Source organism: Podarcis melisellensis (genome assembly GCF_964234715.1).
Source record: "Podarcis melisellensis genome assembly, chromosome: 17".
In the NCBI taxonomy this organism is placed as follows: domain Eukaryota; kingdom Metazoa; phylum Chordata; class Lepidosauria; order Squamata; family Lacertidae; genus Podarcis; species Podarcis melisellensis.
Window position 1 is genome coordinate 30,773,612 of NC_138534.1, and position 22,809 is coordinate 30,796,420.

A 22,809-nucleotide genomic window follows, 5' to 3' on the forward strand; every position below is an offset into this window, starting at 1 on the left:
TCCTGCTCTAATAGTGGAGCAGAGTTGTGGGGAGGCCCCAGGAAGGCAGCGATGATCATGGTATGAAAACTGGGATTATTACAAGCATGCCTCTCTCTTTCATCTGTGAAATGTTAATTAGTTATTAATTGAATGTTTCAGATTATGATTGTTGGGGCCCTGTTCACAGGCCTCTTTGGCAACAACTGCTTCTGATGATGTCCCAGAAGCCAATTGCCTGCCTCCTCAGGGCCCTTGAAGCTGAGAGCAAGAGGGGAATTTCCCATTGTGCTCTCTGAGGAAGAGAAGGAGGATGTGACCACACTCTGAACCTGGGAGTGGTGGCTTAGAATCAATGCACCTACCATGCAAAGTCATTTCCGCCCTTAGAAGCCCCACTGGACGTAGCAGAGGGCATCCATTAGTACCACAACATACATACATTACCCAAAACATTGCTCTAGTTATCTCCTGCTTGGACTACTGCAATGTGCTCTACATGGGGCTACCTTTGAAGGTGACCCGGAAACTACAACTAATCCAGAATGCGGCAGCTAGACTGGGGACTGGGGGCGGCCGCCGAGACCACATAACACCGGTCTTGAAAGACCTACATTGGCTCCCAGTACGTTTCCGAGCACAATTCAAAGTGTTGGTGTTGACCTTTAAAGCCCTAAATAGCCTCTGCCCAGTATACCTGAAGGAGCGTCTCCACCTCCATCGTTCTGTCCGGATGCTGAGATCCAGCACTGAGGGCCTTCTGGCGGTTCCCTCATTGCGAGAAGCAAAGCTACAGGGAACCAGGCAGAGGGCCATCTTGGTTGTGGCGCCCGCCCTGTGGAATGCCCTCCCATCAGATGTCAAAGAGATAAACAACTCCCTGACATTCAGAAGACATCTGAAGGCAGCCCTGTTCAGGGAAGTTTTTAATGTGTGACATCTTAGTGTATTTTTGGTTTTTGTGGAAGCTGCCCAGAGTGGCTGGGGAAACCCAGCCAGATGGGCAGGGTACAAATAATAAATTATTATTATTATTATATTGAGGGGTGGGTCTTTGGCTGTCACACAGCCCTGCTTGGCAATGTTAGGGCTCACTTTAGTGCTGGACTTTATTGGACGGATACCTGCCTTTCCTAGGAACACCCCAGATCCTACAGAGCCTGACCCTTCCTTTGTTATCTGAAAGCTAGCTCCAGATACCTGTTCCCCTGGACTACTGTTCCCATCATCCCTCGCTTTTGGAAATGCGTTGATGGGATTTGGAGTCCAACAACGTCCTCAGGGCCACAGCTCCCCCATCTCCATGCTAGAAGTCTTAGTCTGTTTTGCCATCAAGGGCATCACACTCTACGATTCCCATAGAACAGGGGTGTGCTGCAGTGAACGTATTTGAACAGCTGGAGGAGCACTTCCCATTACTTATCAAATGGCAAAGAGATTACGACCAGACATTTATGGAATTCAAATCAGGTTCTAAGTTGCTTGGCTCTGTCCTAGGTGTTCTTTGAATTTAGCTTTTAACAGTACCTTGGTTATCCTGGATAAGCAACGAGGCAGAGTTTAGGACCCAGGGATTATTCTTATTTTTGGCTTACAGCCTGTGACAGCTGACCGAAAATCAATGAAGTGTACTTTAAGAAGCTTCGGCTGCGGTGCAAGATAAGGCTCAAATGCTATTCTTCCTTTTTCCAGCCTATTAGCCATCACAGTTTACAGTAGAATCATTGTGTCTAAACTCGTATCTTTGGATGGAAGTTGTTTGCCTATGAAAAGCAAGAGATCCAGCTGCAGATGTGGTTGTGAGGATGGAGGTTCCTGCTTTTATTATAGTGTCCCTCCTTCTTTGTACTAACAGTTCAGGTAAGTGCAATTTATTCAAATTAAACCTAAGTGCTTGATCTGAGACTGCTTGCAACAACAGAGAGATGCATCTTAGGTACTAAAATTAAATCACTGTCTCAAGTTCTTTAAGCGTGTTTGATATACTTTTGCTTGTGTTTGTGTATGTTAAGCAAAGGACCTGGAAAGGAGGAAAAAAATAAAATAAGCTGCACTGGTTAGCCAGTGACTCATCTTAGTATTGCCATCTTCTGATGAAGACTTCAGTAATTAAGCATCTTCTTTGAGAAGACTTCAGTAATTAAGCAAAATTATGATGATCTCATTCACCGTAAGAAATAACAAATGCAAATGTTGTTATCTAGCACAGGTAGTACACATAGTGCATTACAGAGAAACATGAGCAGAAGGCAGGTCTCTGCCTGAATGAGCTTACACACTAAATTTAGATGAAAGGGAAAGGAGGAGGTGGAGCAAGGGCAATAAGGGGCAGGGGTGCCAAGTTGAATTAAAATATGGAGGGGCAGGTAAGCCCCGCCCTACATAATTGGTCACATGATGCGGTGCACGCAACCATTTGAATGGTAATGGCCATTAGTGGGGTTGGGGGCTCAAAATATTTTATTGGGGTGGCTGAAGACCCCTCAGCCCCTAGGAGTTGGCTCCTATGGTAAGAGATAAATGGAAGCAAATGCTGCTTCTTTCTCAAAGTGCCAAATTGATTAGATAGCATGTGTGAGAGAGGTTTCTTGTTGCTGTTAAATGGAAATACTAGCTTTTACTAAAAAAAACCTTTTAGTGGGAACTGCAAAAAAATGTAAGTACCATTTGTCTTTTTCACAGAATGCCCATTATTCATGTTCGTACTAAATGGACATTCATTTTGCCAGCCATCCCACTGGCTTTTCTATTTGCTTATCATTTCTCTCCCTGTCACCCTCTCCACCCCAGAGCTCCAATGGCCCTTTCCCCAAAGTCTGGAAGGTGATAATATTGTTTGCCAACCCCATATGAATGGGGCAGCCTTTTCCAGGTTCAATTTCCTTAGGAGGAGAAAGTACTGGAGGTTCTAGGGTAATCCTGTGCGAGTTTACTGGGAATTAAAACCCATTATCTTCAACACAACTTACTTTCACGTAATTGTTCCTAGGATTGGAATCGTATGGTGTTTTTGAAGTACCTGTTTGTTACCTTTCATTTCTAAAATTTGCTTCCTGTCATATGTATCTAAAAGAACCTTCTGCGTGATTTAAAACATATACACATTCAAACCCAAGAAAAAAAGCAGAAGAACAATATATTTACCAATGTACAGGCTGAGTAGGCAGGAAGCAAGAAAACTCTGCTAATTCTGAGGCAGCCTCAGAAACCTGTCTTTGCAGCCTTTTCAAGCTGGCTAATAATAATACTTAGCAGCTATATCTTTGAGTATTCCAAGCATTTCACATGCATTATTTCTGTAATCCTTAAAGCAAACCAGTAAATGGGCCATTTGGTGTTATCGTCCTGCTTTGCCAGTTGTGGGAGGGACTCAGATTGAGAGGTCATTGTTTCCCTAAGGCCACATAGTGACTAGTGTGGTCATGGCGGAGGTAAAATGTGAACTGCAGGAGCAATGTCTGTCAAATCCCAAATATAGTCAACAATTTGCAGCGTTGTGGATGCATTTTCACACCTGGGAAAGAGTTTTCGTAGTTTCAGTTGTGTGAAAACACAGCCCAATAAAATAGGGCCTTGTGGGAAATCCACCATGGACAAGTCTTGATTCAAAAGTCTTGCATTCCTCCCTGCAGACTTGGTGTGAATATATGCCCTGTCTCTGTGTAGAGTGGTACCTCTGCTTCCGAACTTAATTCATTCTGGAGGTCCATTCTTAACCTGAAACTGTTCTTAACCTGAGGTACCACTTTAGCTAATGGGGCCTCCTGCTGCCACTGCACCACCACCATGCGATTTCTGTTCTCATCCTGAGGTAAAGTTCTTAACCTGAGGTACTATTGCTGGGTTAGCGGAGTCTGTAACCTGAAGCACCTGTTACCTGAAGCGTCTGTAACCCGAGGTACCACTGTAGATCTTAAAAAACAAAACATAACACGGAATTCATGGACTTGTCCTCATACATGCACCATGGTGTAGGAGTACCATAGGAGGCAGGCGCAGAGGAAGGGGGTGCGGTGGGGGTGGACTGCCCTGGGTGTCTTCGCTGAGGGGGGTGACATTTGGTGCGCCACCTGCTAGTGACTCCCAAGCCTATCCCAAACCATTGGGGGAAGGTGGGAGCTGCGCCGCTTTGCCGGTGGATTTTCCCCCTTCCTCCTTTGTTTTGACAGCTCGGGGGAGGCTTGGGAGTCGCAGGTAGGCGGAGTACCAAATGTCCGGCATTGGCAGCTTGCTCCGCCCCATGGGCGGCGCTCTCCGCCCCGGCTGCAGGGCGCGCACACTGCTCCGAGCATTCAGGCGGCTATCCCGCGCTTGGGAGGGCACTCTCCCCACCCCCCTCGGGAGTGTGCCCGCCCTGGGCAGTGCAGGCATATGCTCCACCTATTTTGTTTTGTTTGTCCTTGTTTTGACAAGGACCCAATTTATACATGTACAACATGTATGTGAGCTTTTAATATGCAGTCGTTTGCAAAATTCCTGGAGGCTAAAGTCCTTCCATGGATGGTCAAATTGCCATCATACAACACAATCCAAATCATGCTAAGAGGAATAAGTCCTATTGAATTCAGTGGGGCTTACTCCCAGGTAACTGGGGTTAAAATTGCAGCCTTCGATTCCAGTTGAGGGGCAGAATTCAGACTGTCACTACTGATTATCTGTTCTGGACACATTAATGACTAAAGTATGAAGTAGGAAACATTTAAAGGGAATTTATTATGATTACGGTAGTTCTCTACTTTTATGTCTCATAATTTCTACAGCAATGTTATCAGCACAATACATTCACCTTCATTTCCTTAAGCTGAGGAATTTGTGCCTTTTGACATATTTCTCTCATCTATCTATCTTCTGTCGGTCTATCTATCTATCTATCATCTATCTATCTATCTATCTATCTATCTATCTATCTATCTATCTATATCTATCTATCTATCTATCATCTATCATCTATCTATCTATCATCTATCTATCTATCATCTATCTATCTATCTATCATCTATCTGTAGCCATCACATTAAATGTCATTATTCAAACTTTTTTTTTTTCATTTTATACAGCTTTGGATATTTGTTTTCCCTCTCCTCCCTCATTTTTCTTCCCCTATAGCCAACTGTATTCACTTTTTGGGGTCATAGCAATCTAGATTGTGCTTACACAGCTGGTTATACTTTCCAGGCTATTATCCCTGTAAAGAATATGATACCAGTCGCTAGACCCAGCATTCATTGTTTAAAATGTGGCCTTCCAGAAAAAAACCCCCAATATCAATCTTTTTGCTCATCCGTGAATTATGTAGGTCTCGTGAGTTGTCCAGTTATAAAAGTGCTCCTTGAAGGGACCGGAGGCAAAGCAAGATGGAACGCCTGTACTAAGTGAGTCAGTGGAGCATTGCCCATTAGGCTAAGTGGGACCCTGTCCCACCAAACTCAGGCATGGGTCCTCTAAGCCTTCTTTCTTACAGCTAGGGACATTAGAGAATTATGATGACAATGGAAGATGGTGGCGAATGGTTTCATTTCTAAACTGCTTTATATTTTAAAGAGAAAATCTCAAAGTAGTTTACAACGCATTAAAACATCAAATAAAACAATCTGGGGGTTTAGAAATTACTGAATAAAGTAAAAGATGAATTGCACATTTAAAACAACATAATTAGCAAGAGAATGACATATTATCTGAAGCGTAGAACACATCTGCTGCTGTTGCTGCCAGTCCTGTTCTTGGTGGGTGGCAGCTGTGGAAGTTGAGGCTTGATGATCTAGATCTGTGCTAAGAGACAACCAAGATGGTCTCTGGTGTCTTCAGCAGCTTAGCTTTTTTAGCTGGAGTCAGTCAGGGCCCTGCCCTCCCAGGCCAGGCGGAAAAGGCCGGCAAAGCAGGGAGCAGGTTTTCTAGGATTCACAGCCAAGATGTTCACTTATTTGTTCCATGTCTGCACCAGCATCAGTCTGGAGAATAAAACCCATATTCACTGTTGTTGTTATTTTCAGTCCACGGTGGTCAGTGAGGTAAACTGCAGCAGAATGGAAACAGTGCTGTATGTGCTAAAGACAAGATGAAAAACAATGCCTTCTTACACCCCTACTTACAACCAGTCCAGAGAATGGCACTGGCTGGCTTCCAGCTTCCTCTTCCTTAGTCTCAGTGTTGTCTTTGTAGAAACCACCAGGGAGGAGAAAAATAGAATTAGCTCTGGCTCTGGCTGTACCCTACCAGTCTCAATGGGCACCCAACATCACTGGTAAAAGGGAATTTTAGCAAGTGCAGATTGTCATACAAGGTGTGAAAAGCAGCATCTGCCAAATTTTTATATGGTGATACCTCGGGTTAAGTACTTAATTCGTTCCGGAGGTCCGGACTTAACCTGAAACACCACTTTAGCTAATGGGGCCTCCTGCTGCTGCCGTGCCACCAGAGCACGATTTCTGTTCTCATCCTGAAGCAAAGTTCTTAACCTGAAGCACTATTTCTGGGTTATCAGAGTCTGTAACCTGAAGCGTATGTAACCCGAGGTACCACTGTACTCTATTGTATTGTTAAAGTTTTGGGAGTTCTGGTCTCCTGGTTGGCTTAGTGTGGCTGAAACATAGGGATGGGGTAATCCAAACTATTACCCTCTTTTTAAAAAGTGCTTCTTGTTGGGGACAGCAAAAAACAAACAAACATCATGTTTTGGAAAATAATTCTAAGAAAACATATCAAAATGGTACCTTTCTTGACTACACCCAGATCTTCCTTTATATATAGACCTTCAGCACAGGCTCATCTATTTTAGCTCCATCCAAGTGAGCTGTTATTCTGAATTCTGCATAGTCCTGGGTTTCCCTATGACTAGTAATTAAATTGAGCACATATTTAAATTGTCCTTTGCCAGCCTGCCCATCCACTGAAGTCTCACATGGCAGAATATTTACCATTAAAGTTAGCACTGAATATCCCACCCCACCACCCTACCGTTCTTTCAATAATTCTTAGTTTTGTCTTTCAGCTTTTACTGTGTTCAGCTCATTTGCCGAGAATGAAGATGCACTTTTGCGGCACTTATTTCAAGGGTATCAGAAATGGATCAGGCCTGTGAAGCATTCCAATGATACCATAAAGGTGTACTTTGGATTAAAGATATCCCAACTAGTAGATGTGGTATGTAATCTATTTCTCTGGATCCTCCTTTCCTTCCTTGCCTTCTATAGAGCAGTTCTGCTACATTTTAAAAATAAAACAATTACCACCCAAAAATCCTTTGGGCTTTCAGAAACAAAATGGGAATAGGGATGCGGAAATATGTCACACACCTATTTGGGGGAAAAACTTACCCACAGTCAGTTAACATGTGATCAGATTATCCTCAGATCAGGAAAATCTGAATTGAATGTAGTAAAAGTGTGGCCTACCAGTTGGATGAGGACGTCATGTGGACAGCATAAAAAGTGAGGGATGCAAGCAGTTTCAAATCCACATTAAACTCCCATGTGAATGTGAATAAGTCAATCCAGGGGCTAATCTATACTGGTGAGTTATAATGTTATAAATGTGTTATAAAAATGTGACCTCAGGGGTGCTGTACAGCAGTCAATGGAAAATTGCATTTAGACCTATATAACTTTTTTCTTAGTGTTTTTTTTGTTCAGTGTAGATCCAGCCCTTAGGTTATCTGTTTAACACAAGGGACTGTACTGGAAAGTGGAAAACTCTGAAATGGTTGCAGACTCTTTATTCTTGGAGAATGCTGGGAGGTTGTTTTTTTCTTCTTCAGAAGAATAAATGATTTCTGCTTCTTTCCCCCTCCACAGGATGAAAAGAATCAGCTGATGACAACTAATGTATGGCTGAAACAGGTAAGATATTTGACAGCGCAGTCAGTGTAAATGTGCATCATTCTCAGTGAATTTTTACAGTAAATGTTCTACTGTGATGTGGAGAGGGAGGTTCTTGATTTAAGCTATCTTACATCCCAGATACTATGGCCTAACTGGGTTACAACTTCAGGGCAATGCTGATTAATGGTCTCTATAGGCGATAAATCTATTGCACTTGCAAGGCCGGCCCACACATGAGGCAAGATGAGGCAACAGCCTCAGGCAGCAGGATCCACAGGGGTAGCAGACCCCGATGTAGAACTTCACTCTTTCCTTGTTCCTGGTATAGATATTCACTCACCTCTTCTTCCTTGGTGGGAGGGAGGACACCATTTTGTTGTGTGCCTCAGGTGTCAAAATGTCTTGCCTCAGCTTTGTGCCCTTGTATTACAAAATGGGGAGGGTAATCGATTGTCTAGTAAACAGCAGTTTTCAAAATATGGAGTCTGAAGTGGCACAAAAAAGAGTTCTTCTGTCAGCTAGCCCACCACAGCAGATAATTCCCTTCAACATCCAGTCTCAGGGTAGTCTGACCTGAGGGAGGCAGCTGTGCATTTCAGTCTTCTAGAATACATAGAGATGTTTGCAGAAGTCCTGTGGCAGACAAGCTGATGTAGAAAGGGTTCTCTGAAGGAGGACTTTGGGGGAAGCCATGACTGTTGATAGTGATATGATACTGCTTTAAATGCACAGTGCAGATGAGGCCCCAGTCTAGAGGAAGAAAGAGGCACCCCTAGAAAGTTAGAGTGTAATCAAGGGAGAGATGTCAGCAACTGGCTTTTATATGGAAGCTGTTTCCTTCGGACTGGGTAAATAGAAAGCATTGGAGCATATACATGATTTCTTCAGGATAACTCGGAGTTTGCTATGGGAAGACATATGGTGTTGTGCTATGTTTATTAACACTTCGTCTCCTCAGCTGTTTTTTCTTTTTTTTTTAAAGAAAAGCTAATGCCTAGGGACAGATTGAGTTTATTAGTTGAGGTTTGTTTTTTTAATAAACACACACACACAAACACACACACGTGTATTTGTTAATATTATAAGTTTTGTTTAGCTTATTATTATACACATGGCTGTTTACATTTGGTTAATATCTAGTAATTGTGAGTTTTCCCGACCTGTTTTACGATGTAAGCTTTTTCCTGATATCGTGACCTCTTTGAGCATGGTTTACAGTGGAAAAGAAGGTCATACTGATTTGAGATGGCCCGAATGTGTTGCATTCAGGAAGTTTTAAATGTTTGATGTTTTATTAAGTTGTTATATGTGGTAGAAGCCACCCAGAGTGGTTGGGGCATGATGATGATGATGATGATGATGATGATGATGGCATAGTGAATCAGTGGTGGACTTTGGGCTTTGAAATGTCAGTGGTGGCCTGTGCAACACCAAAATATGATGGACCCCTGCCTCCTCCCACCTCCTGTTGTTCATCATTGTTGCTGTGTCCCCTGCGGTGCCCTCTCAGCTTGGCGTCCAGTGCAGGCAAACTGCTCATGCTCCCTTAAATTCCCCTCTGAGTGTACCTCGTACCTACGGGACTGCCTCTCCTGGTATTTCCCACGGGAGGACCTTACGGTCTTCAAATAAAAACATCTTGGAGATCCCGGGACACAGGAAGGTTAGGCTGGCCTCAACCAGAGCCAGGGCTTTTTCGGCCGTGGCCCTGATCTGGTGGAATGCTCTGTCACAAGAGGCAAGGGCCCTGCAGGACTTGACATCTTTTCGCAGGGCCTGCAAGACAGAGCTGTTCCACCAGGCCTTTGGCCAAGGCACAGTCTGACCCCTTCTCTACTTCTGTAATCTAGCCCAATGGTTGCCATTAATTTGATTCTGAATTGATTTTAGAATGTATTTAAATTAATTGACTGTGATTTTATGTAAACTGTGCTATTTTTACTGTTGTTAGCTGCTCTGAGCCCGGCTTTGGCTAGGGAGGGCGGGATATAAATACAGTACAGTGGTACCTCAGGGTAAGTACTTAATTCATTCTGGATGTCCGTACTTAACCTGAAACTGTTCTTAACCTGAAGCACCACTTTAGCTAATGGGGCCTCCTGCTGCTGCCACGCCGCCGGAGCATGATTTCTGTTCTCATCCTGAAGCAAAGTTCTTAACCTGAAGCACTATTTCTGGGTTAGCGGAGTATGTAACCTGAAGCGTATGTAACCTGAAGCATATGTAACCCGAGGTACCACTGTAAAATATTATTATTATTATTATTATTATTATTATTATTATTATTATTAGTGCACTGTCCCCTTAAGTCTAAGCCAGTCACCACTCTCTTCCTCTTCTCCTATCTTAGGGTAGGTGTGGGGAATCTTTGGCTCCCCAGATGTTGCCGAACTACAATCCCATCACTCCTGGTCATTGGTCATACTCTCATCACTCCCATGAAGCATGGCCAATGGCCAGAAATAATAGGATTATAGTTCAGCAACATCTTGAGAGCCAAAGGTCCCCTGCACCTGTGATAGGGCAATCTGTAACAGTCCTTGGGCAGTATGATCCAGTCAGGAAGCTGTGTAGAAAGCTACTTATTCAAATCAGTTGAGTTTTGCAATCAGCTTAAATTCTTTTAAAAGGTTCAGCAGAGAACTCGCTGCAGTGGCCATGCTGGTTCCTGTCAGCCAAAAATATTCCTCTGTGGGCTGAAACCCCTTCCCTGTGCACAGCTTGGGGTGGGGAGGGAAAGATCTGCTGAAGCAACAGCCTTCTTTCTGCCTTGTACCAGTTTGGATATATCCCACCAGGACTGTGAAACAGGGCCAGAGCCATGGAGTAGAGGGAACAGCTATAGTGTCCTGTTCTTCACAAGGACTTGTCAATCCCCGTCCTTCAATTTGCAGCTCTCATTTTGGAAATGTCACTCATCCTTTCATGTATGGCGATTTAAGGAAAACAACCAGTCACACAGGAACTATTCTACAATCACCCAGAGGCTCGGTTAAGACATCAATGTCTACCCCTGCCATCCAGTTTCCAGGTAAATGAGTGGTGGTGACTGAGAAACACTTGACACTTTCAAATGTTAACATTTGAATTATTCGTATTTAACTTAAATCAATTTTCATTTGCTTACAAATTAGTCTGTAGAGTGACTCTTAAGTTTTTGCTTCTTCTTCCGCCAAATCTTTGCCTCTGGGCTTGCTGAACTGGGGCTGGGGTGAGCCACCAGAATTCAAAATAAACCAGAATCTCACTTTCTGAACTGCTCCCTGGCTCCTTACGTGCCTGTCTGCAGCTCAACTTGTACCCCAGGATAAGGCGTGTAAACATACCCTTTGCTTACTGTCTTGGCAAGGCAGACCACACCAGCCCTTGGGGACTATTCTTTCTCTCTTAGAGGGCACAAGGGTGATTGGCAATATCATCTGATCGACAAAAGCTTTCTTCAGTCAATGTAAAAAGACAAAACGGGGAGCGGGGTTAAGCTGCAAGTTGCAGCTCATATATTGGAATGTGCTGCCGTTGCTCAGTGATTTATACTAAGCTGCTCTTCAAGCGGTCAGCAAAACGGCTGACCGTCCTTGCCTCCTGATGGGGAGTGGAAGATTGTCACTTTTCCACACAGTCTCTGGGGAATTCCCAGTCCACATACTGAGGACCTAACTACATCTTGCGTTATCCCAGGGCTGGCCCAAGACATTTTGAAACCTGAGGTGAACCACAAAATGGCGTCCCCCCACCAGGGAACATGGAGGGAATAAAAATCTACCTCAGGAACAAGGAAGGGAGGACACGAGCAGCGCCTCCAAGAGGCCACTTTACAGGAGGCATTGAGGGGGGTTGCTGAGGAGTAGGCAGACCTGGCTTACAAGGAATGGGCTATGCGTTCCTTGGAGGGCAGATCTGCAATCCTTGTGAATTCTGCTGCCTGAGGCGGTCACCTCATCTTGTACAGTGGTGCCCCGCAAGACGAACGCCTTGCAGGATGGAAAACCCGCTAGACGAAAGGGTTTTCCATTTTGGAGGCGCTTCGCAAAACGAATTTCCTTATGGGCTTGCTTCGCAAGACAAAAATGTCTTGCAAGTTCCTGCGGGTTCCCCCCCCCCCTTTTCCTAAGCAGCTAAGCCGCTTATCAGCTGATCCGCTGATAAGCCACTTAACAGCTGATCGCTAAAAGCCGCTAAACCGCTAATAGCGCTAATCCGCTAAGCTGTCAATGGGCTTGCTTCGCAAGACAAAAAAACCGCTAAACGAAGAGCCTCACAGAATGGATTAATTTCATCTTGCGAGGCACCACTGTATCATGGTTGGGCCAAACTTGTGTTATCCACTTACTGTACCCTTATGGGCCTTGGATTTTCTGGCTTTTGGTTTTTACAGCATGGTCCCCTTGAGCTGAATGGGAACCATAGTATGGGGGCAGGAGGGAGAGATTTAACCCTCTGCTTACTGCTATGATCCCTATCCAGATTGGGGGCCCTGCACCTGCAGTTTGAATAGAGGGGGAAATTTCGCATTGAAGTGAATGAGAGTTTCCCCCTAATGAAGACTGCAAGAGGTGGGAGGAGCCTAATATAGATTGGAATCACAATGGGAATAAAGGGTTAATGTCCCATCCCCCCCCGCCAATTGCTAGGCAATTTGTGTAAGGCAACCATGCACTTAAAAGTAAAGCACCTGACATAATGTATAGTTTGCCCCTCAGAAGAACTGTTGTTGTAGGTGAATCCATAACCACAATCATTCGTTGTGGTCCTTAAAATGTGGGTAGACCTGTCCACAGAGAAGAGCACAAAAGTAAATGTAGAAGTCTTGAAGAAAGAGGCACAATGGAAAGTAATGGAAAGAGTTAAAGATGTGTCAGCTACTTGAAGAGTATAATTGATTATTAGCATCTGAAGTGTGTAAGCATTAAAGAGGAAGATGATTTGAGTACATTATACAGAGCAGCTTAACTAGGAATAATGATAGGAAATTGAGAAACTGAGAGTCTAACTGCATGTTGCAGGCAAATCTGTGGAGCAGAGCTTAATGTTGACCTTAAAAACAAACTCAGGGCTAGGATTTTGAGAGGAGAAGCAGTGAAAGGAGGGATGCTTAACCCTTTTTTTGCACTTGCTATTTCACCATACTAAATTGTTGCCCAAGTGACTTCCATCAATGTGGTTCAAAATGCAGGTAAACACAACTTTTGAGCACTATGTGTGTGTGTATGTCTACATGTGTATTTAGGAAGCCCTATAAATGCAATAAATGTATGGAAATGTATAAAGAAGGCTGAATGCCGAAGAATTGATGCTTTTGAATTATGGTGCTGGAGGAGACTCTTGAGAGTCCCATGGACTGCAAGAAGATCAAACATGTCCATTATGAAGGAAATTAGCCCTGAGTGCTCACTGGAAGGACAGATCCTGAAGCTGAGACTCCAATACTTTGGCCACCTCATGAGAAGAGAAGACTCCCTGGAAATGACCCTGATGTTGGGAAAGATGGAGGGCACAAGGAGAAGGGGATGACAGAGGATGAGATGGTTGGACAGTGTTCTCGAAGCTACAAACATGAGTCTGACCAAACTGCGAGAGGCAGTGGAAGACAGGAGTGCCTGGCGTGCTCTGGTCCATGGGGTCACAAAGAGTCGGACATGACTAAATGACTAAACAACAACAAAATAAATGCGAGCAATTTGGAGCAGAGAAATAGAAATAAAGGCAGGGCCGGCCCTACTATTAGGCAAAATTAGGTGACTTTCTCAAGTAGAAAGTCTGATGACAAAGGTAGCAACCCTGCCAGCCATTTCCTTCTGTTGGAGAGCAGATGTCTGAGCCACATGGCCTGTTCTGCACCCCCTGAACTAGCCTACTGCTGCCATGTGCAATGATGCCAGTGCTGAAGTAAAATCCACTCCAGTCGAGTTCACCACATGGCGTAGGGAGTGGTGCCATCTTGTCTTTCGACTCAGGCAGCAAACTATCTTGGGCCAGCCCTGGGGAGAAGGTTCAAGATGCACAGTGGGACATATTTCTGAAAAAGTTTGCATACAGTCAGGCTACCTGTGTGGTGTAGTGGTTAAGAGCGGTGGACTCGTAACCTGGTGAACTGGGTTTGCATCCCCACTCCTCCACATGCAGCTGCTGGGTGACCTTGGGCTAGTCACACTTCTCTGAAGTCTCTCAGCCCCACTCACCTCACAAAGTGGGAAAGGAGTTTGTGAGCCGCTTTGAGACTCCTTGGGGTGGTGATAAAGTGGGATATCAAATCCAAACTCTTCTTCTTCTTCTACCACTTCTCATGACACTGTCAGAAGGTTGCGCCCGGTTGCAGGTTATTGTGTGCTCATTACTTCCTGTTGCTAGAAAAGGAAAGAGAGAAGCAAATGTTTAATTTTCAACTCAGCATTGCCTGGCCCAAGCAATGCAAAGGCAATGAGCCAGAGGTAGAGAACGTTTGACCCTCCAGGTGTTGCTGAACTACAGCTCCCATCAACCTCAGCAAGTGCAGCCGGTGGCCAGGAATGATGGGAATTGTAGTTCAGCAGCTTCTACAGGCCCAAGGGCTCCCCTCACCAGGGGTAAAGAGAGCCCTAAATTTAGTCTACTGACCTCACACCTTCCCCACACCCAGAATAGTGTATTTGAGAAATCTATAACTACTCTGAAGTATCATGAGGTGCTTTTTTTGCAGAAGGGAGGATCTTGTAAGAGTCCTGTGCTTGAATTCTCTACAGGAAGATGCTTTCATTGCTGATATTGATTTAGTAAGCTCACACATTCTTCCTTCTCTTGCATTCCCGCAGCGCAACCTAAAAACGTATAAATAATAAATATAAGGGGAGAGGTGCTTTCCTTTCCTTTGATTATTACTGTAAGCATGATGCCACTCAGATAGCCTGGTTTATCCACTGCCACATGACGTCAACATAGGGTGGTCAGTTGACCAGAAGAAAGTGACTTGGCTTGCTCTTGAGCCTTTAAGAGCACTTTGAGCTCTCCAAATCATCAGGGAAGCTTTGCACAACAGCAGAGAAATAAGCATTATACCTGCTAATGCCTGCAGATCAAGATGCTTTTAAAGGCTAAGTAGCAGAGAATAGTAGTAGCAGTAGTAGTAGTAATAATAAATAATATGTAATAGGGTTTTTTTTAATTCTGAAAGACAGACATTCAGATGGTCCATCTGATTCATGGATTTTTGTGTCTTGCACTTGTGAAAAAGAGCTGTGATTAACTATGCTTCAGTTTCAAAGGTCTAGATAAGGGTTTTCCAAACTTGGATCTCCAGCTTATTTTGGGACTACAGTTCCCATCATGATGGGATCATGGGAGTTGTAATCCAACAACAGCTGGAGATCCAAGTTTCAGAAACTCTGGTCTCGATGGTACTTGTTGCCTCAATATGTCTTGTTTTCCCTGGGAGATCTCTAGCATGTCCACATAAAAATCACAGAGCCCTGCTGGTCGAGGGCCTTCCAAATGAATGTGTTAGCACTCAGTAGCCATGTCTTTAAAACTGCCTTATGATGAGTTTCAGCCACATGCGCAGGTATGCGCTGAAGCAATTGTGTGGCTGTAACATAACCAGATTTTTTTTATGCTGTGTCAGAGGCCAAAAGACATACTAAGGGTGGTGGTAGTGGTGGGGAATAACTCAACATGAAGCAACCCAAACCTAAATGTAAGCAGTCCTGTACGTTTTCAGTGACTTATTTCATTCAAGCTTAATTCAAAGTGTCAAAGTGTTTGCTAATCTTCATAGGAACATAGGAAGCTGCCTTATACCAAGTCAGAACATAGGCTCATTTAGCTTAGTACTGTCTGGTTGAGGCCAGCCTAACCTCTCTGTGGCCTGGGACCTTCAAGATGTTTTTGTTTGAAGACCGTAAGTTCCTCTGTGGGACATACCAGGAGAGGTGGTCCCGTAGGTACAAGGGTTTTAGGCCGTATAGGGCTTTGAAGGTTAAAACCAGCCCCTTAAACCTGATCCTATACTCCACCGGGAGCCAGTGCAGTTGGTATAGTACCGGGTGAATGTGATCTCGCAGCGAGGACCCCGTAAGGAGTCTCGCCGCGGCATTCTGCACCTACTGAAGTTTCTGGGTCAGTCTCAAGGGCAGCCCCACGTAGAGCGAGTTACAATAATCCAGTCTGGAGGTGACCATCGCGTGGATCACAGTGGCTAGGTCAGGGCAAGAGAGGTAAACTTGAAGGCAAGTTTACTTCTTTCTTGGCTACTGGGTAGAAAATCAGTCACACATTTCCCCTATATTTTCATAACTAATGAATGGTAAAGACTTAGGGCACTGTGGTAGGGATGCTGAAAGCAAGCAACCGTTGCTTAGTTCTTCTTCTTCTTTGGCGATCACTTGTAGCCTAGTAAGATTGTCTTCCATAAACACGGTTTTAACAATCAGTCTATAAGTGACTGTGGAGGCCAATTTTGGATCCACACGTCCTTCCACAGTGGGGACATAGGTTTCCGGGTGGGAGTTGATCACGGTGGGGGTTTGCCAAGTGTCCCTTCCTCTTAGCACGTTTCTCCCTTTCGTCCTGAGTTCAGGGGTCTTCAAAGCCCATGACACCTTTGGGAAAGGCTGTTCTCCAATCGGAGTGCTCACAGGCCAGTGTTTCCTAATTGTCAGTGTCTATACTACATTTTTTGAGATTTGCCTTCAGAGAGTCTTTAAATCTCTTTTGTTGACCACCAGAATTACACTTTCCATTTTTAAGTTTAGAATAGAGTAGTTGCTTTGGAAGACGATCATCAGGCATCCTCACAACATGACCAGTCCAACGAAGTTGATGTTGAAGAATCATTGCTTCGACACTGGTGATCTTTGCTTCTTCCAGTACACTGGTATTAGTTTGCCTGCCTTCCCAAGTGATGTGTAAAAATTTTCGGAGACGCTGTTGATAGAATATTTCAAGGAGTTGGTTGCTTAGTAGTAGAGCACTTGCATTGCATGCAACATTTCCCAGGTTCTTCAGTACCTAATAGGTTCATGTACGGCTGTGGAAGACTCTCATCTGAAACTTCTGGGAATTGCTAACACCCAGCACAGACAGTACGTAGGTGGTGGACTTGGCATAAGGAAGCTTTCTGTACTGTATTCTGTTTCCTTCCTTAAGTTTAATTTAAGAAATAAGCTTCCTATGTTCCTAAACTGGATTTGCTGGAAGGAACTTTTCATTAAAAATTGAGGTGAATGTTCAGGACAGAGACCCCCTGCCCAGGTTTGGCCTGTCTGGTTTCTGTGAAATTCTGTGGATCATGTTTGATGGCAACTGTAATATGTCCTTCTGTGGGCTGAAACTGGATACATGACTGGGACATCTTTGAAGCTGATGGATGCTACAGAATTATTCTAATTTGGTTCCTTAGAGCAGTGTTTCCCAACCTTGGGCCTCCAGCTGTTTTTGAACTACAATTCCCATCATCCCTGACCACTGGTCTTGCTAGCTAGGGATGATGGGAGTTGTAGTCCAAAAACAGCTGGAGGCCCAAGGTTGGGAAACACTGCCTTAGAGTATTCAACTTGTAGTGAAACTGATCAAGCAACAGTGGTGCTTTTGCTGATTATTGCAGGAATGGATTGACCAAAAATTGTGCTGGAATCCGGAGGACTATGGTGGAATCACCGCAATTCGAGTTCCATCTGAATCTCTCTGGCTCCCAGATATTGTTTTGTTTGAAAAGTGAGTATACAGATCTTGACACTCATTTTTTACAGTATTTTTCGTACTTGTGTGCAGGGGTCTCAGGAGAGAAGCTGAAAGCTAGATAATTTATTTTCTTTGTATAGCAACATCTGTGTACTGTATGAAGCAGGTGTGGTGAACCTCCAGATTTTGCTGAACTCAAACTCCCATCAGCCAAGATTATTAGCCATGCTTTCTGGGGCTGACAGCAGTTAGCTTTCAGTAAAATGTGGAGGGCCAATGATCGCCCACATCTGCTACAAAGTAACATTAGCAAAAAGACAGATCTAAGCCTCAAGGACAAACCTGGCCTTCCAGCTGTTTTGGGACTACAACTCCCATCATCCCCAGCTAACAGGACCAGTGGTCAGGGATGATGGGAATTGTAGTCCCAAAACAGCTGGAGGGCCAAGTGCTCAAGGAGCTTATAGTCAAAAATTTGACATACAAAATGGGTGGGTTGGTAGGAATAGTAGCAAGAATAGCAGAAGAATGTGTACATATGTATTTGAAGTTACTTAGAGCTAGTGGCTATAGGAGAATAGTAGATTATTACCCTTGCCTTCTCCACCTCTTTTCTAGCCCAAAACATGGTCCTATTCTCCTTCTCTTCCAAGGGCTTACAGTAGGCATGTCATTAGGGGATCAGCAAGTTGGGGTGGGCTGTGCCAGGACCTTGAGAAGGGGAGGGTGTTATAGACATGGAGTAAAATCTTGGGGAGAGGCCCAGCAGTGTAACCTCCCAATTTTTACAGTCACCACAAACATTTGCCCCTATTTGGTCATTCAGTAGCCCTGGAGAGAACAAAAGCATATTTCCAAAATGCCCTGTCTCTACCAGTAAACTTAGGACTCAATTCAGTAATGAATTTTATATTGTTGAGTAATTTTTGTTTTATTTATTGGTAATGGTGGTTTTAATGTTGCTGCCTTGTGGGTGAAAGGCAGCTTACGAACATCTGGAATGAATGGATGAATAAGTACTAAAAGGCTGCTGAAACATGGAACAATTTATTGCAACCTGTTTATGATTATGTACCTGTCTACCATCTACCAAAGCGATGGGAAGCAAAATCAGAATATAAGAAAAAGAATTGGAAATAGCAGCTTGGAAACACTATTCAAATAGTTTTTCTTCCCTACTCTCCCCTTTCCAGTGCTGATGGGCGCTTTGAAGGTTCCTTGATGACAAAGGCAATAGTCAAATACAATGGGATAGTAGTCTGGACTCCTCCAGCCAGTTATAAAAGTTCCTGCACTATGGACGTCACCTTCTTCCCATTCGACCGACAGAATTGCTCGATGAAATTCGGATCGTGGACCTACGATGGCAACATGGTGGACCTAATTTTAGTCGATGAAAATGTGGACAGGACGGATTTTTTTGATAATGGAGAATGGGAAATCCTAAATGCCAAGGGGATGAAGGGAAACCGAAAAGATGGATTGTATTCCTACCCTTTCATTACCTATTCTTTCGTTTTAAGACGGCTACCATTATTTTACACTCTCTTCTTAATCATCCCATGTCTGGGATTATCTTTCTTGACTGTGCTTGTTTTCTACTTGCCTTCTGATGAGGGAGAAAAACTCTCGCTGTCCACCTCGGTTTTAGTCTCCCTTACTGTTTTTCTCTTAGTCATTGAAGAAATCATCCCCTCTTCCTCCAAAGTCATCCCTTTGATTGGCGAGTACTTGCTGTTCATCATGATTTTTGTCACTTTGTCCATCATCGTGACGGTTTTTGTAATCAACGTGCACCATCGTTCTTCCGCCACCTACCACCCAATGGCTCCTTGGGTGAAGAGGCTCTTCCTTCAAAAACTCCCCAGGCTGCTCTGCATGAAAGGACATGTAGATCGCTATTCATTCTCTGATCCCAAAGGGACATGGAAAGAAAAGCCGACGCGGAAACATAAACACAAACAATTCAAAGATGGAGAAAAAGTTGTGATTGCCTTCCTGGAAAAGGCTGCTGATTCCATCAAGTATATCTCTGGGCACGTGAAAAAGGAACACTTCATTAGGCAGGTATGTTAATTCCAAAACAGGCAGGTATCATCATCATCATTTATTATTATTTATACCCCGCCCATCTGGCTGAGTTTCTCCAGTCATTCTAGGTGACTCCCAACAGAATATTTAAAACGCAATAAAATATCCAACATTCAAAACTTCCCTAAACAGGGCTGCCTTCAGATGTCTTCTAAAAGTCAGGTAGTTGTTTATTTCCTTGACATCTGATGGGAGGACGTTCCACAGGGCGGGTGCCACTACCGAGAAGGCCCTCTGCCTGGTTCCCTGCAACATCACTTCTCGCAGTGAGGGAACCGCCAGAAGGCCCTCGGAGCTGGACCTCAGTGTCCGGGATGAACAATGGGGTGGAGACGCTCCTTCAGGTACACTGGGCTGAGGCCGTATCAGTCACACTAAGTCAACATGGGGATTCTAGTCCAAAAAAGGTAGGCTGACTGTGTGTGCAGAATCAGGCCAAGAGTCCCCTAGCCCAGCATTTGCTTAATCCTAGATGGTCTACTTGAAATTGGCTCATATCCATGAGTGAACCATGTTTCACCTTTTATCTATCCCGTTAGATAGTTAAAAAGGGATTGTTTGCACCTGACTTGTCTTATGGCTTATGCTAGCTAAAAATGCCATTTACAGTGGTGCCTCGCAAGACGAAATTAATTCGTTCCGCAAGTCTTTTCGTCTTGCGAGTTTTTCGTCTTGCGAAGCACGGTTTCCCATAGGAATGCATTGAAAATCAATGCCTTCAAAAGCCGTCCGGGATAGCGGGAAGCGCTTCCCTGCTATCCCGGACCGCTTTTAAAATGCTGGCGGTGGGGAGCAAAGCCTTTTGGCCCCCACCGGCCTTCCTGGACCTCTTCTGAAGGCCGGAGGCGGGGGGGAAAGGCTTTGCTCCCCACCGCCAGCATTTAAAAGAGGTCCCCGGAGATTTCCCTATGGGCTTTCTTCTTGCGAAGCAAGCCCATAGGGAAAATCGTCTAGCGAAGCGACGCAAAAACCGAAAAACCCTTTCGTCTTGCGGGGCACCACTGTATATTCATTTATAAATATCCAAGGCCACAGGGAGTGGTGTTTTTTTTGAAAAGCAAAAACTTTGAGAGAACTATTCATGATAAACTTAATTGTTATACAAATTGATAACTAAATTCCAAGTGTATTTCAAAGTAGCTCTTCAATTGTGCAAAATACTTGTGAAACTCATGGCCATCATTTTCTTTTCTAGGTGGTGCAAGACTGGAAGTTTGTAGCTCAGGTCCTTGACCGTATCTTCCTATGGCTATTTTTGGTGGTGTCTGTGATGGGTTCTGTTCTTATATTTACTCCCGCTTTAAAGGCATGGTTGCAAAGTGGAAGCAGTATTGTCTAGAAATAAGAACATGGGAATCTGCAGAAGGAAGGAAGGAAGGAAGGAAGGAAGGAAGGAAGGAAGGAAGGAAGGAAGGAAGGAAGGAAGGAAGGAAGGAAGGAACTGAATAGACTCAGAGTCAACACAGGTGCATACTGAACTGGAAACGACACTGCCACTGGTGGCAATTGGTATTGTTGATGATTGTACCCTCCAATCAACTTTTAAGGCTGAATCCTATGCTCGCTTACCTGAAAGTCCTGTGAACTAAATTGCATTTACTTCTGAGTAGATAACCATAGGATGGCACTGTTAGCCTTTCAAATTGTTGGACAAATGAAGACATCCAATTCTGTATCTGTGGGTGTTTATCAGCTAATACAGATACAGTCGCCATTGAATGATCAGCCTCTATGTATTCAAGCACATAAGCCAGACCTATGTAGACCACAAACACATCGATTTTGCATCAGTTTAAACTGTTGCAAAACCAAAGAATCCTTGGACTTGTAGTGTGTTGTGTTGGGGATTATCTGTGAGGAGTCCCTAACACTTCTCTGTCCCCAAGCACTTGAAAGACTAGAGAATGCCCAGCAAACCATTTTGTCAGTGGCATAGATGCACCCTATTTTGAAAGTTTTGTTTTTCTTTTTAAATCATGCCCAAAATTATTAATACAGCAATATATCTTTGACACTGGGAAGATTTTATAGATATCTATATGAACTATAAGAACATGTTAGTCCTAAAAGATCTGCATCAGTAGACCTTGCATAATTTTATTCAGCCATATTCAAACTTGGTTTCAGCACTTAAATGTACCTATTCCATTTTATGCAAATTGTATGCAGAAAGGTGAGGCCTCTGTGTATTTGTTGCACTAAATGTGTTTTTAAAGATGTTGAATAATATATAAAGGCATAGGGCACTTGTGCATAAGCTTTATGAAGAGTAAGTATAATAAGCACAGATATTATATATCTATTTCTATATATAACAATTAATAACTGAGTTTACATGTATATTTATGCATACCACTCAAGTGACCTGTCATTATGAGTGACATCTCATATCTATTTTCAGTTTTGAAAGCCATTCTTCATTCCTCCTTTTGGTTTGCCCAGGTCTTACATCTGTTCTTGGTGCCCCTCAATTTCTGGAAACTTTTGCTACGTTTTAAGCAATGAATCATGCTGGAGAGAGATATGAGTAAGACTTGCCAACGAGCCCAGCAAGGCCATGTGTATCTCTGTTGCCATTGGAGACTTGCAGGCCTTTGACTGGTGTTTTTTGTTTTTACACATGTGAATTTCCTACCTCTTTGGATTTCCAGATGGAGAACATCTTTCACCCCCAAGAGCCACATATTTTCATGGGGAACCTTATGGGGGCCACATACCAGGGGGTGGATGGGGCCAGGGGGGAAAGTAGGCAGATCAGTGCGTACGGTTCTTACATTCTAACCTTGCAAAAGTCAGGTGCTTTGATATTTACCCAAATCTCAGTCTCCCCCATCCAGACCAGCAAGAGGCATTTCCATAGTTCAAGGCACATTCCAGGCAAACAAGTGTGGACATTCCCACAACAAGGAGGTCCTAGGGCAGGGCTGCTGAAGATGTAGCCTGAGGGCCGGATGGAAGGCTGCATTTGGCCTGCTGGCCTGAGGTTCCTCGTCTCTGCTGTATTCAGATTACTGGTATAACTTTCCAGGTTGGGAGGGTAATGGTGGAGTTGACATTATGTGGGGCACACATGTTTATTTCTTCCTATACTATCACAGACTCCGATCCAAGGGGTTTTTGCAAGTTTCTGTAGCTCCTCAAGCATCGCTGGATGAAACCAGTGCCAGCTCCTAGTAGTACCCCCAGAAGAATACTGTGCTCATTTTGGTGTGACGGTTGTGATGGTTCCCATGATGAGTAGCACAGTATCTGGGGTAGCTTAGAGCTGCCT

The 22,809-nt window shown here is 44.0% G+C and overlaps 1 protein-coding gene across 2 annotated transcripts; it reads left to right on the top strand.

The window, feature by feature from the left end:
- Positions 1–1,431: 1,431 nt before the first annotated feature.
- Positions 1,432–22,418, top strand: CHRNB3 (cholinergic receptor nicotinic beta 3 subunit). 2 transcript variants are annotated; one of them, XM_081894467.1, is made up of 6 exons: positions 1,432–1,839; positions 6,968–7,119; positions 7,770–7,814; positions 17,371–17,480; positions 18,641–19,514; positions 20,734–22,418. In XM_081894467.1, the coding sequence occupies exons 1-6, from the start codon at positions 1,785–1,787 to the stop codon at positions 20,875–20,877; spliced, it is 1,380 nt and encodes a 459-aa protein (XP_081750593.1). In that variant the 5' UTR covers positions 1,432–1,784; the 3' UTR covers positions 20,878–22,418. The 2 variants fall into 2 exon arrangements, with proteins under 2 accessions (XP_081750593.1, XP_081750594.1); XM_081894468.1 differs by lacking the exon at positions 1,432–1,839 and adding an exon at positions 2,549–2,635.
- The last annotated feature ends 391 nt before the right edge of the window (positions 22,419–22,809 follow it).

Bases quoted from the DNA above. Each gene is read 5' to 3' on its own strand.
- CHRNB3 (XM_081894467.1), top strand. From the start codon at position 1,785: ATGGAGGTTCCTGCTTTTATTATAGTGTCCCTCCTTCTTTGTACTAAC. The intron at 1,840-6,967 runs GTAAGTGCAATT...TTTGTCTTTCAG, and splicing joins TCTTTGTACTAACAGTTCAG to CTTTTACTGTGTTCAGCTCA. The intron at 7,120-7,769 runs GTATGTAATCTA...CCCCCTCCACAG, and splicing joins TATCCCAACTAGTAGATGTG to GATGAAAAGAATCAGCTGAT.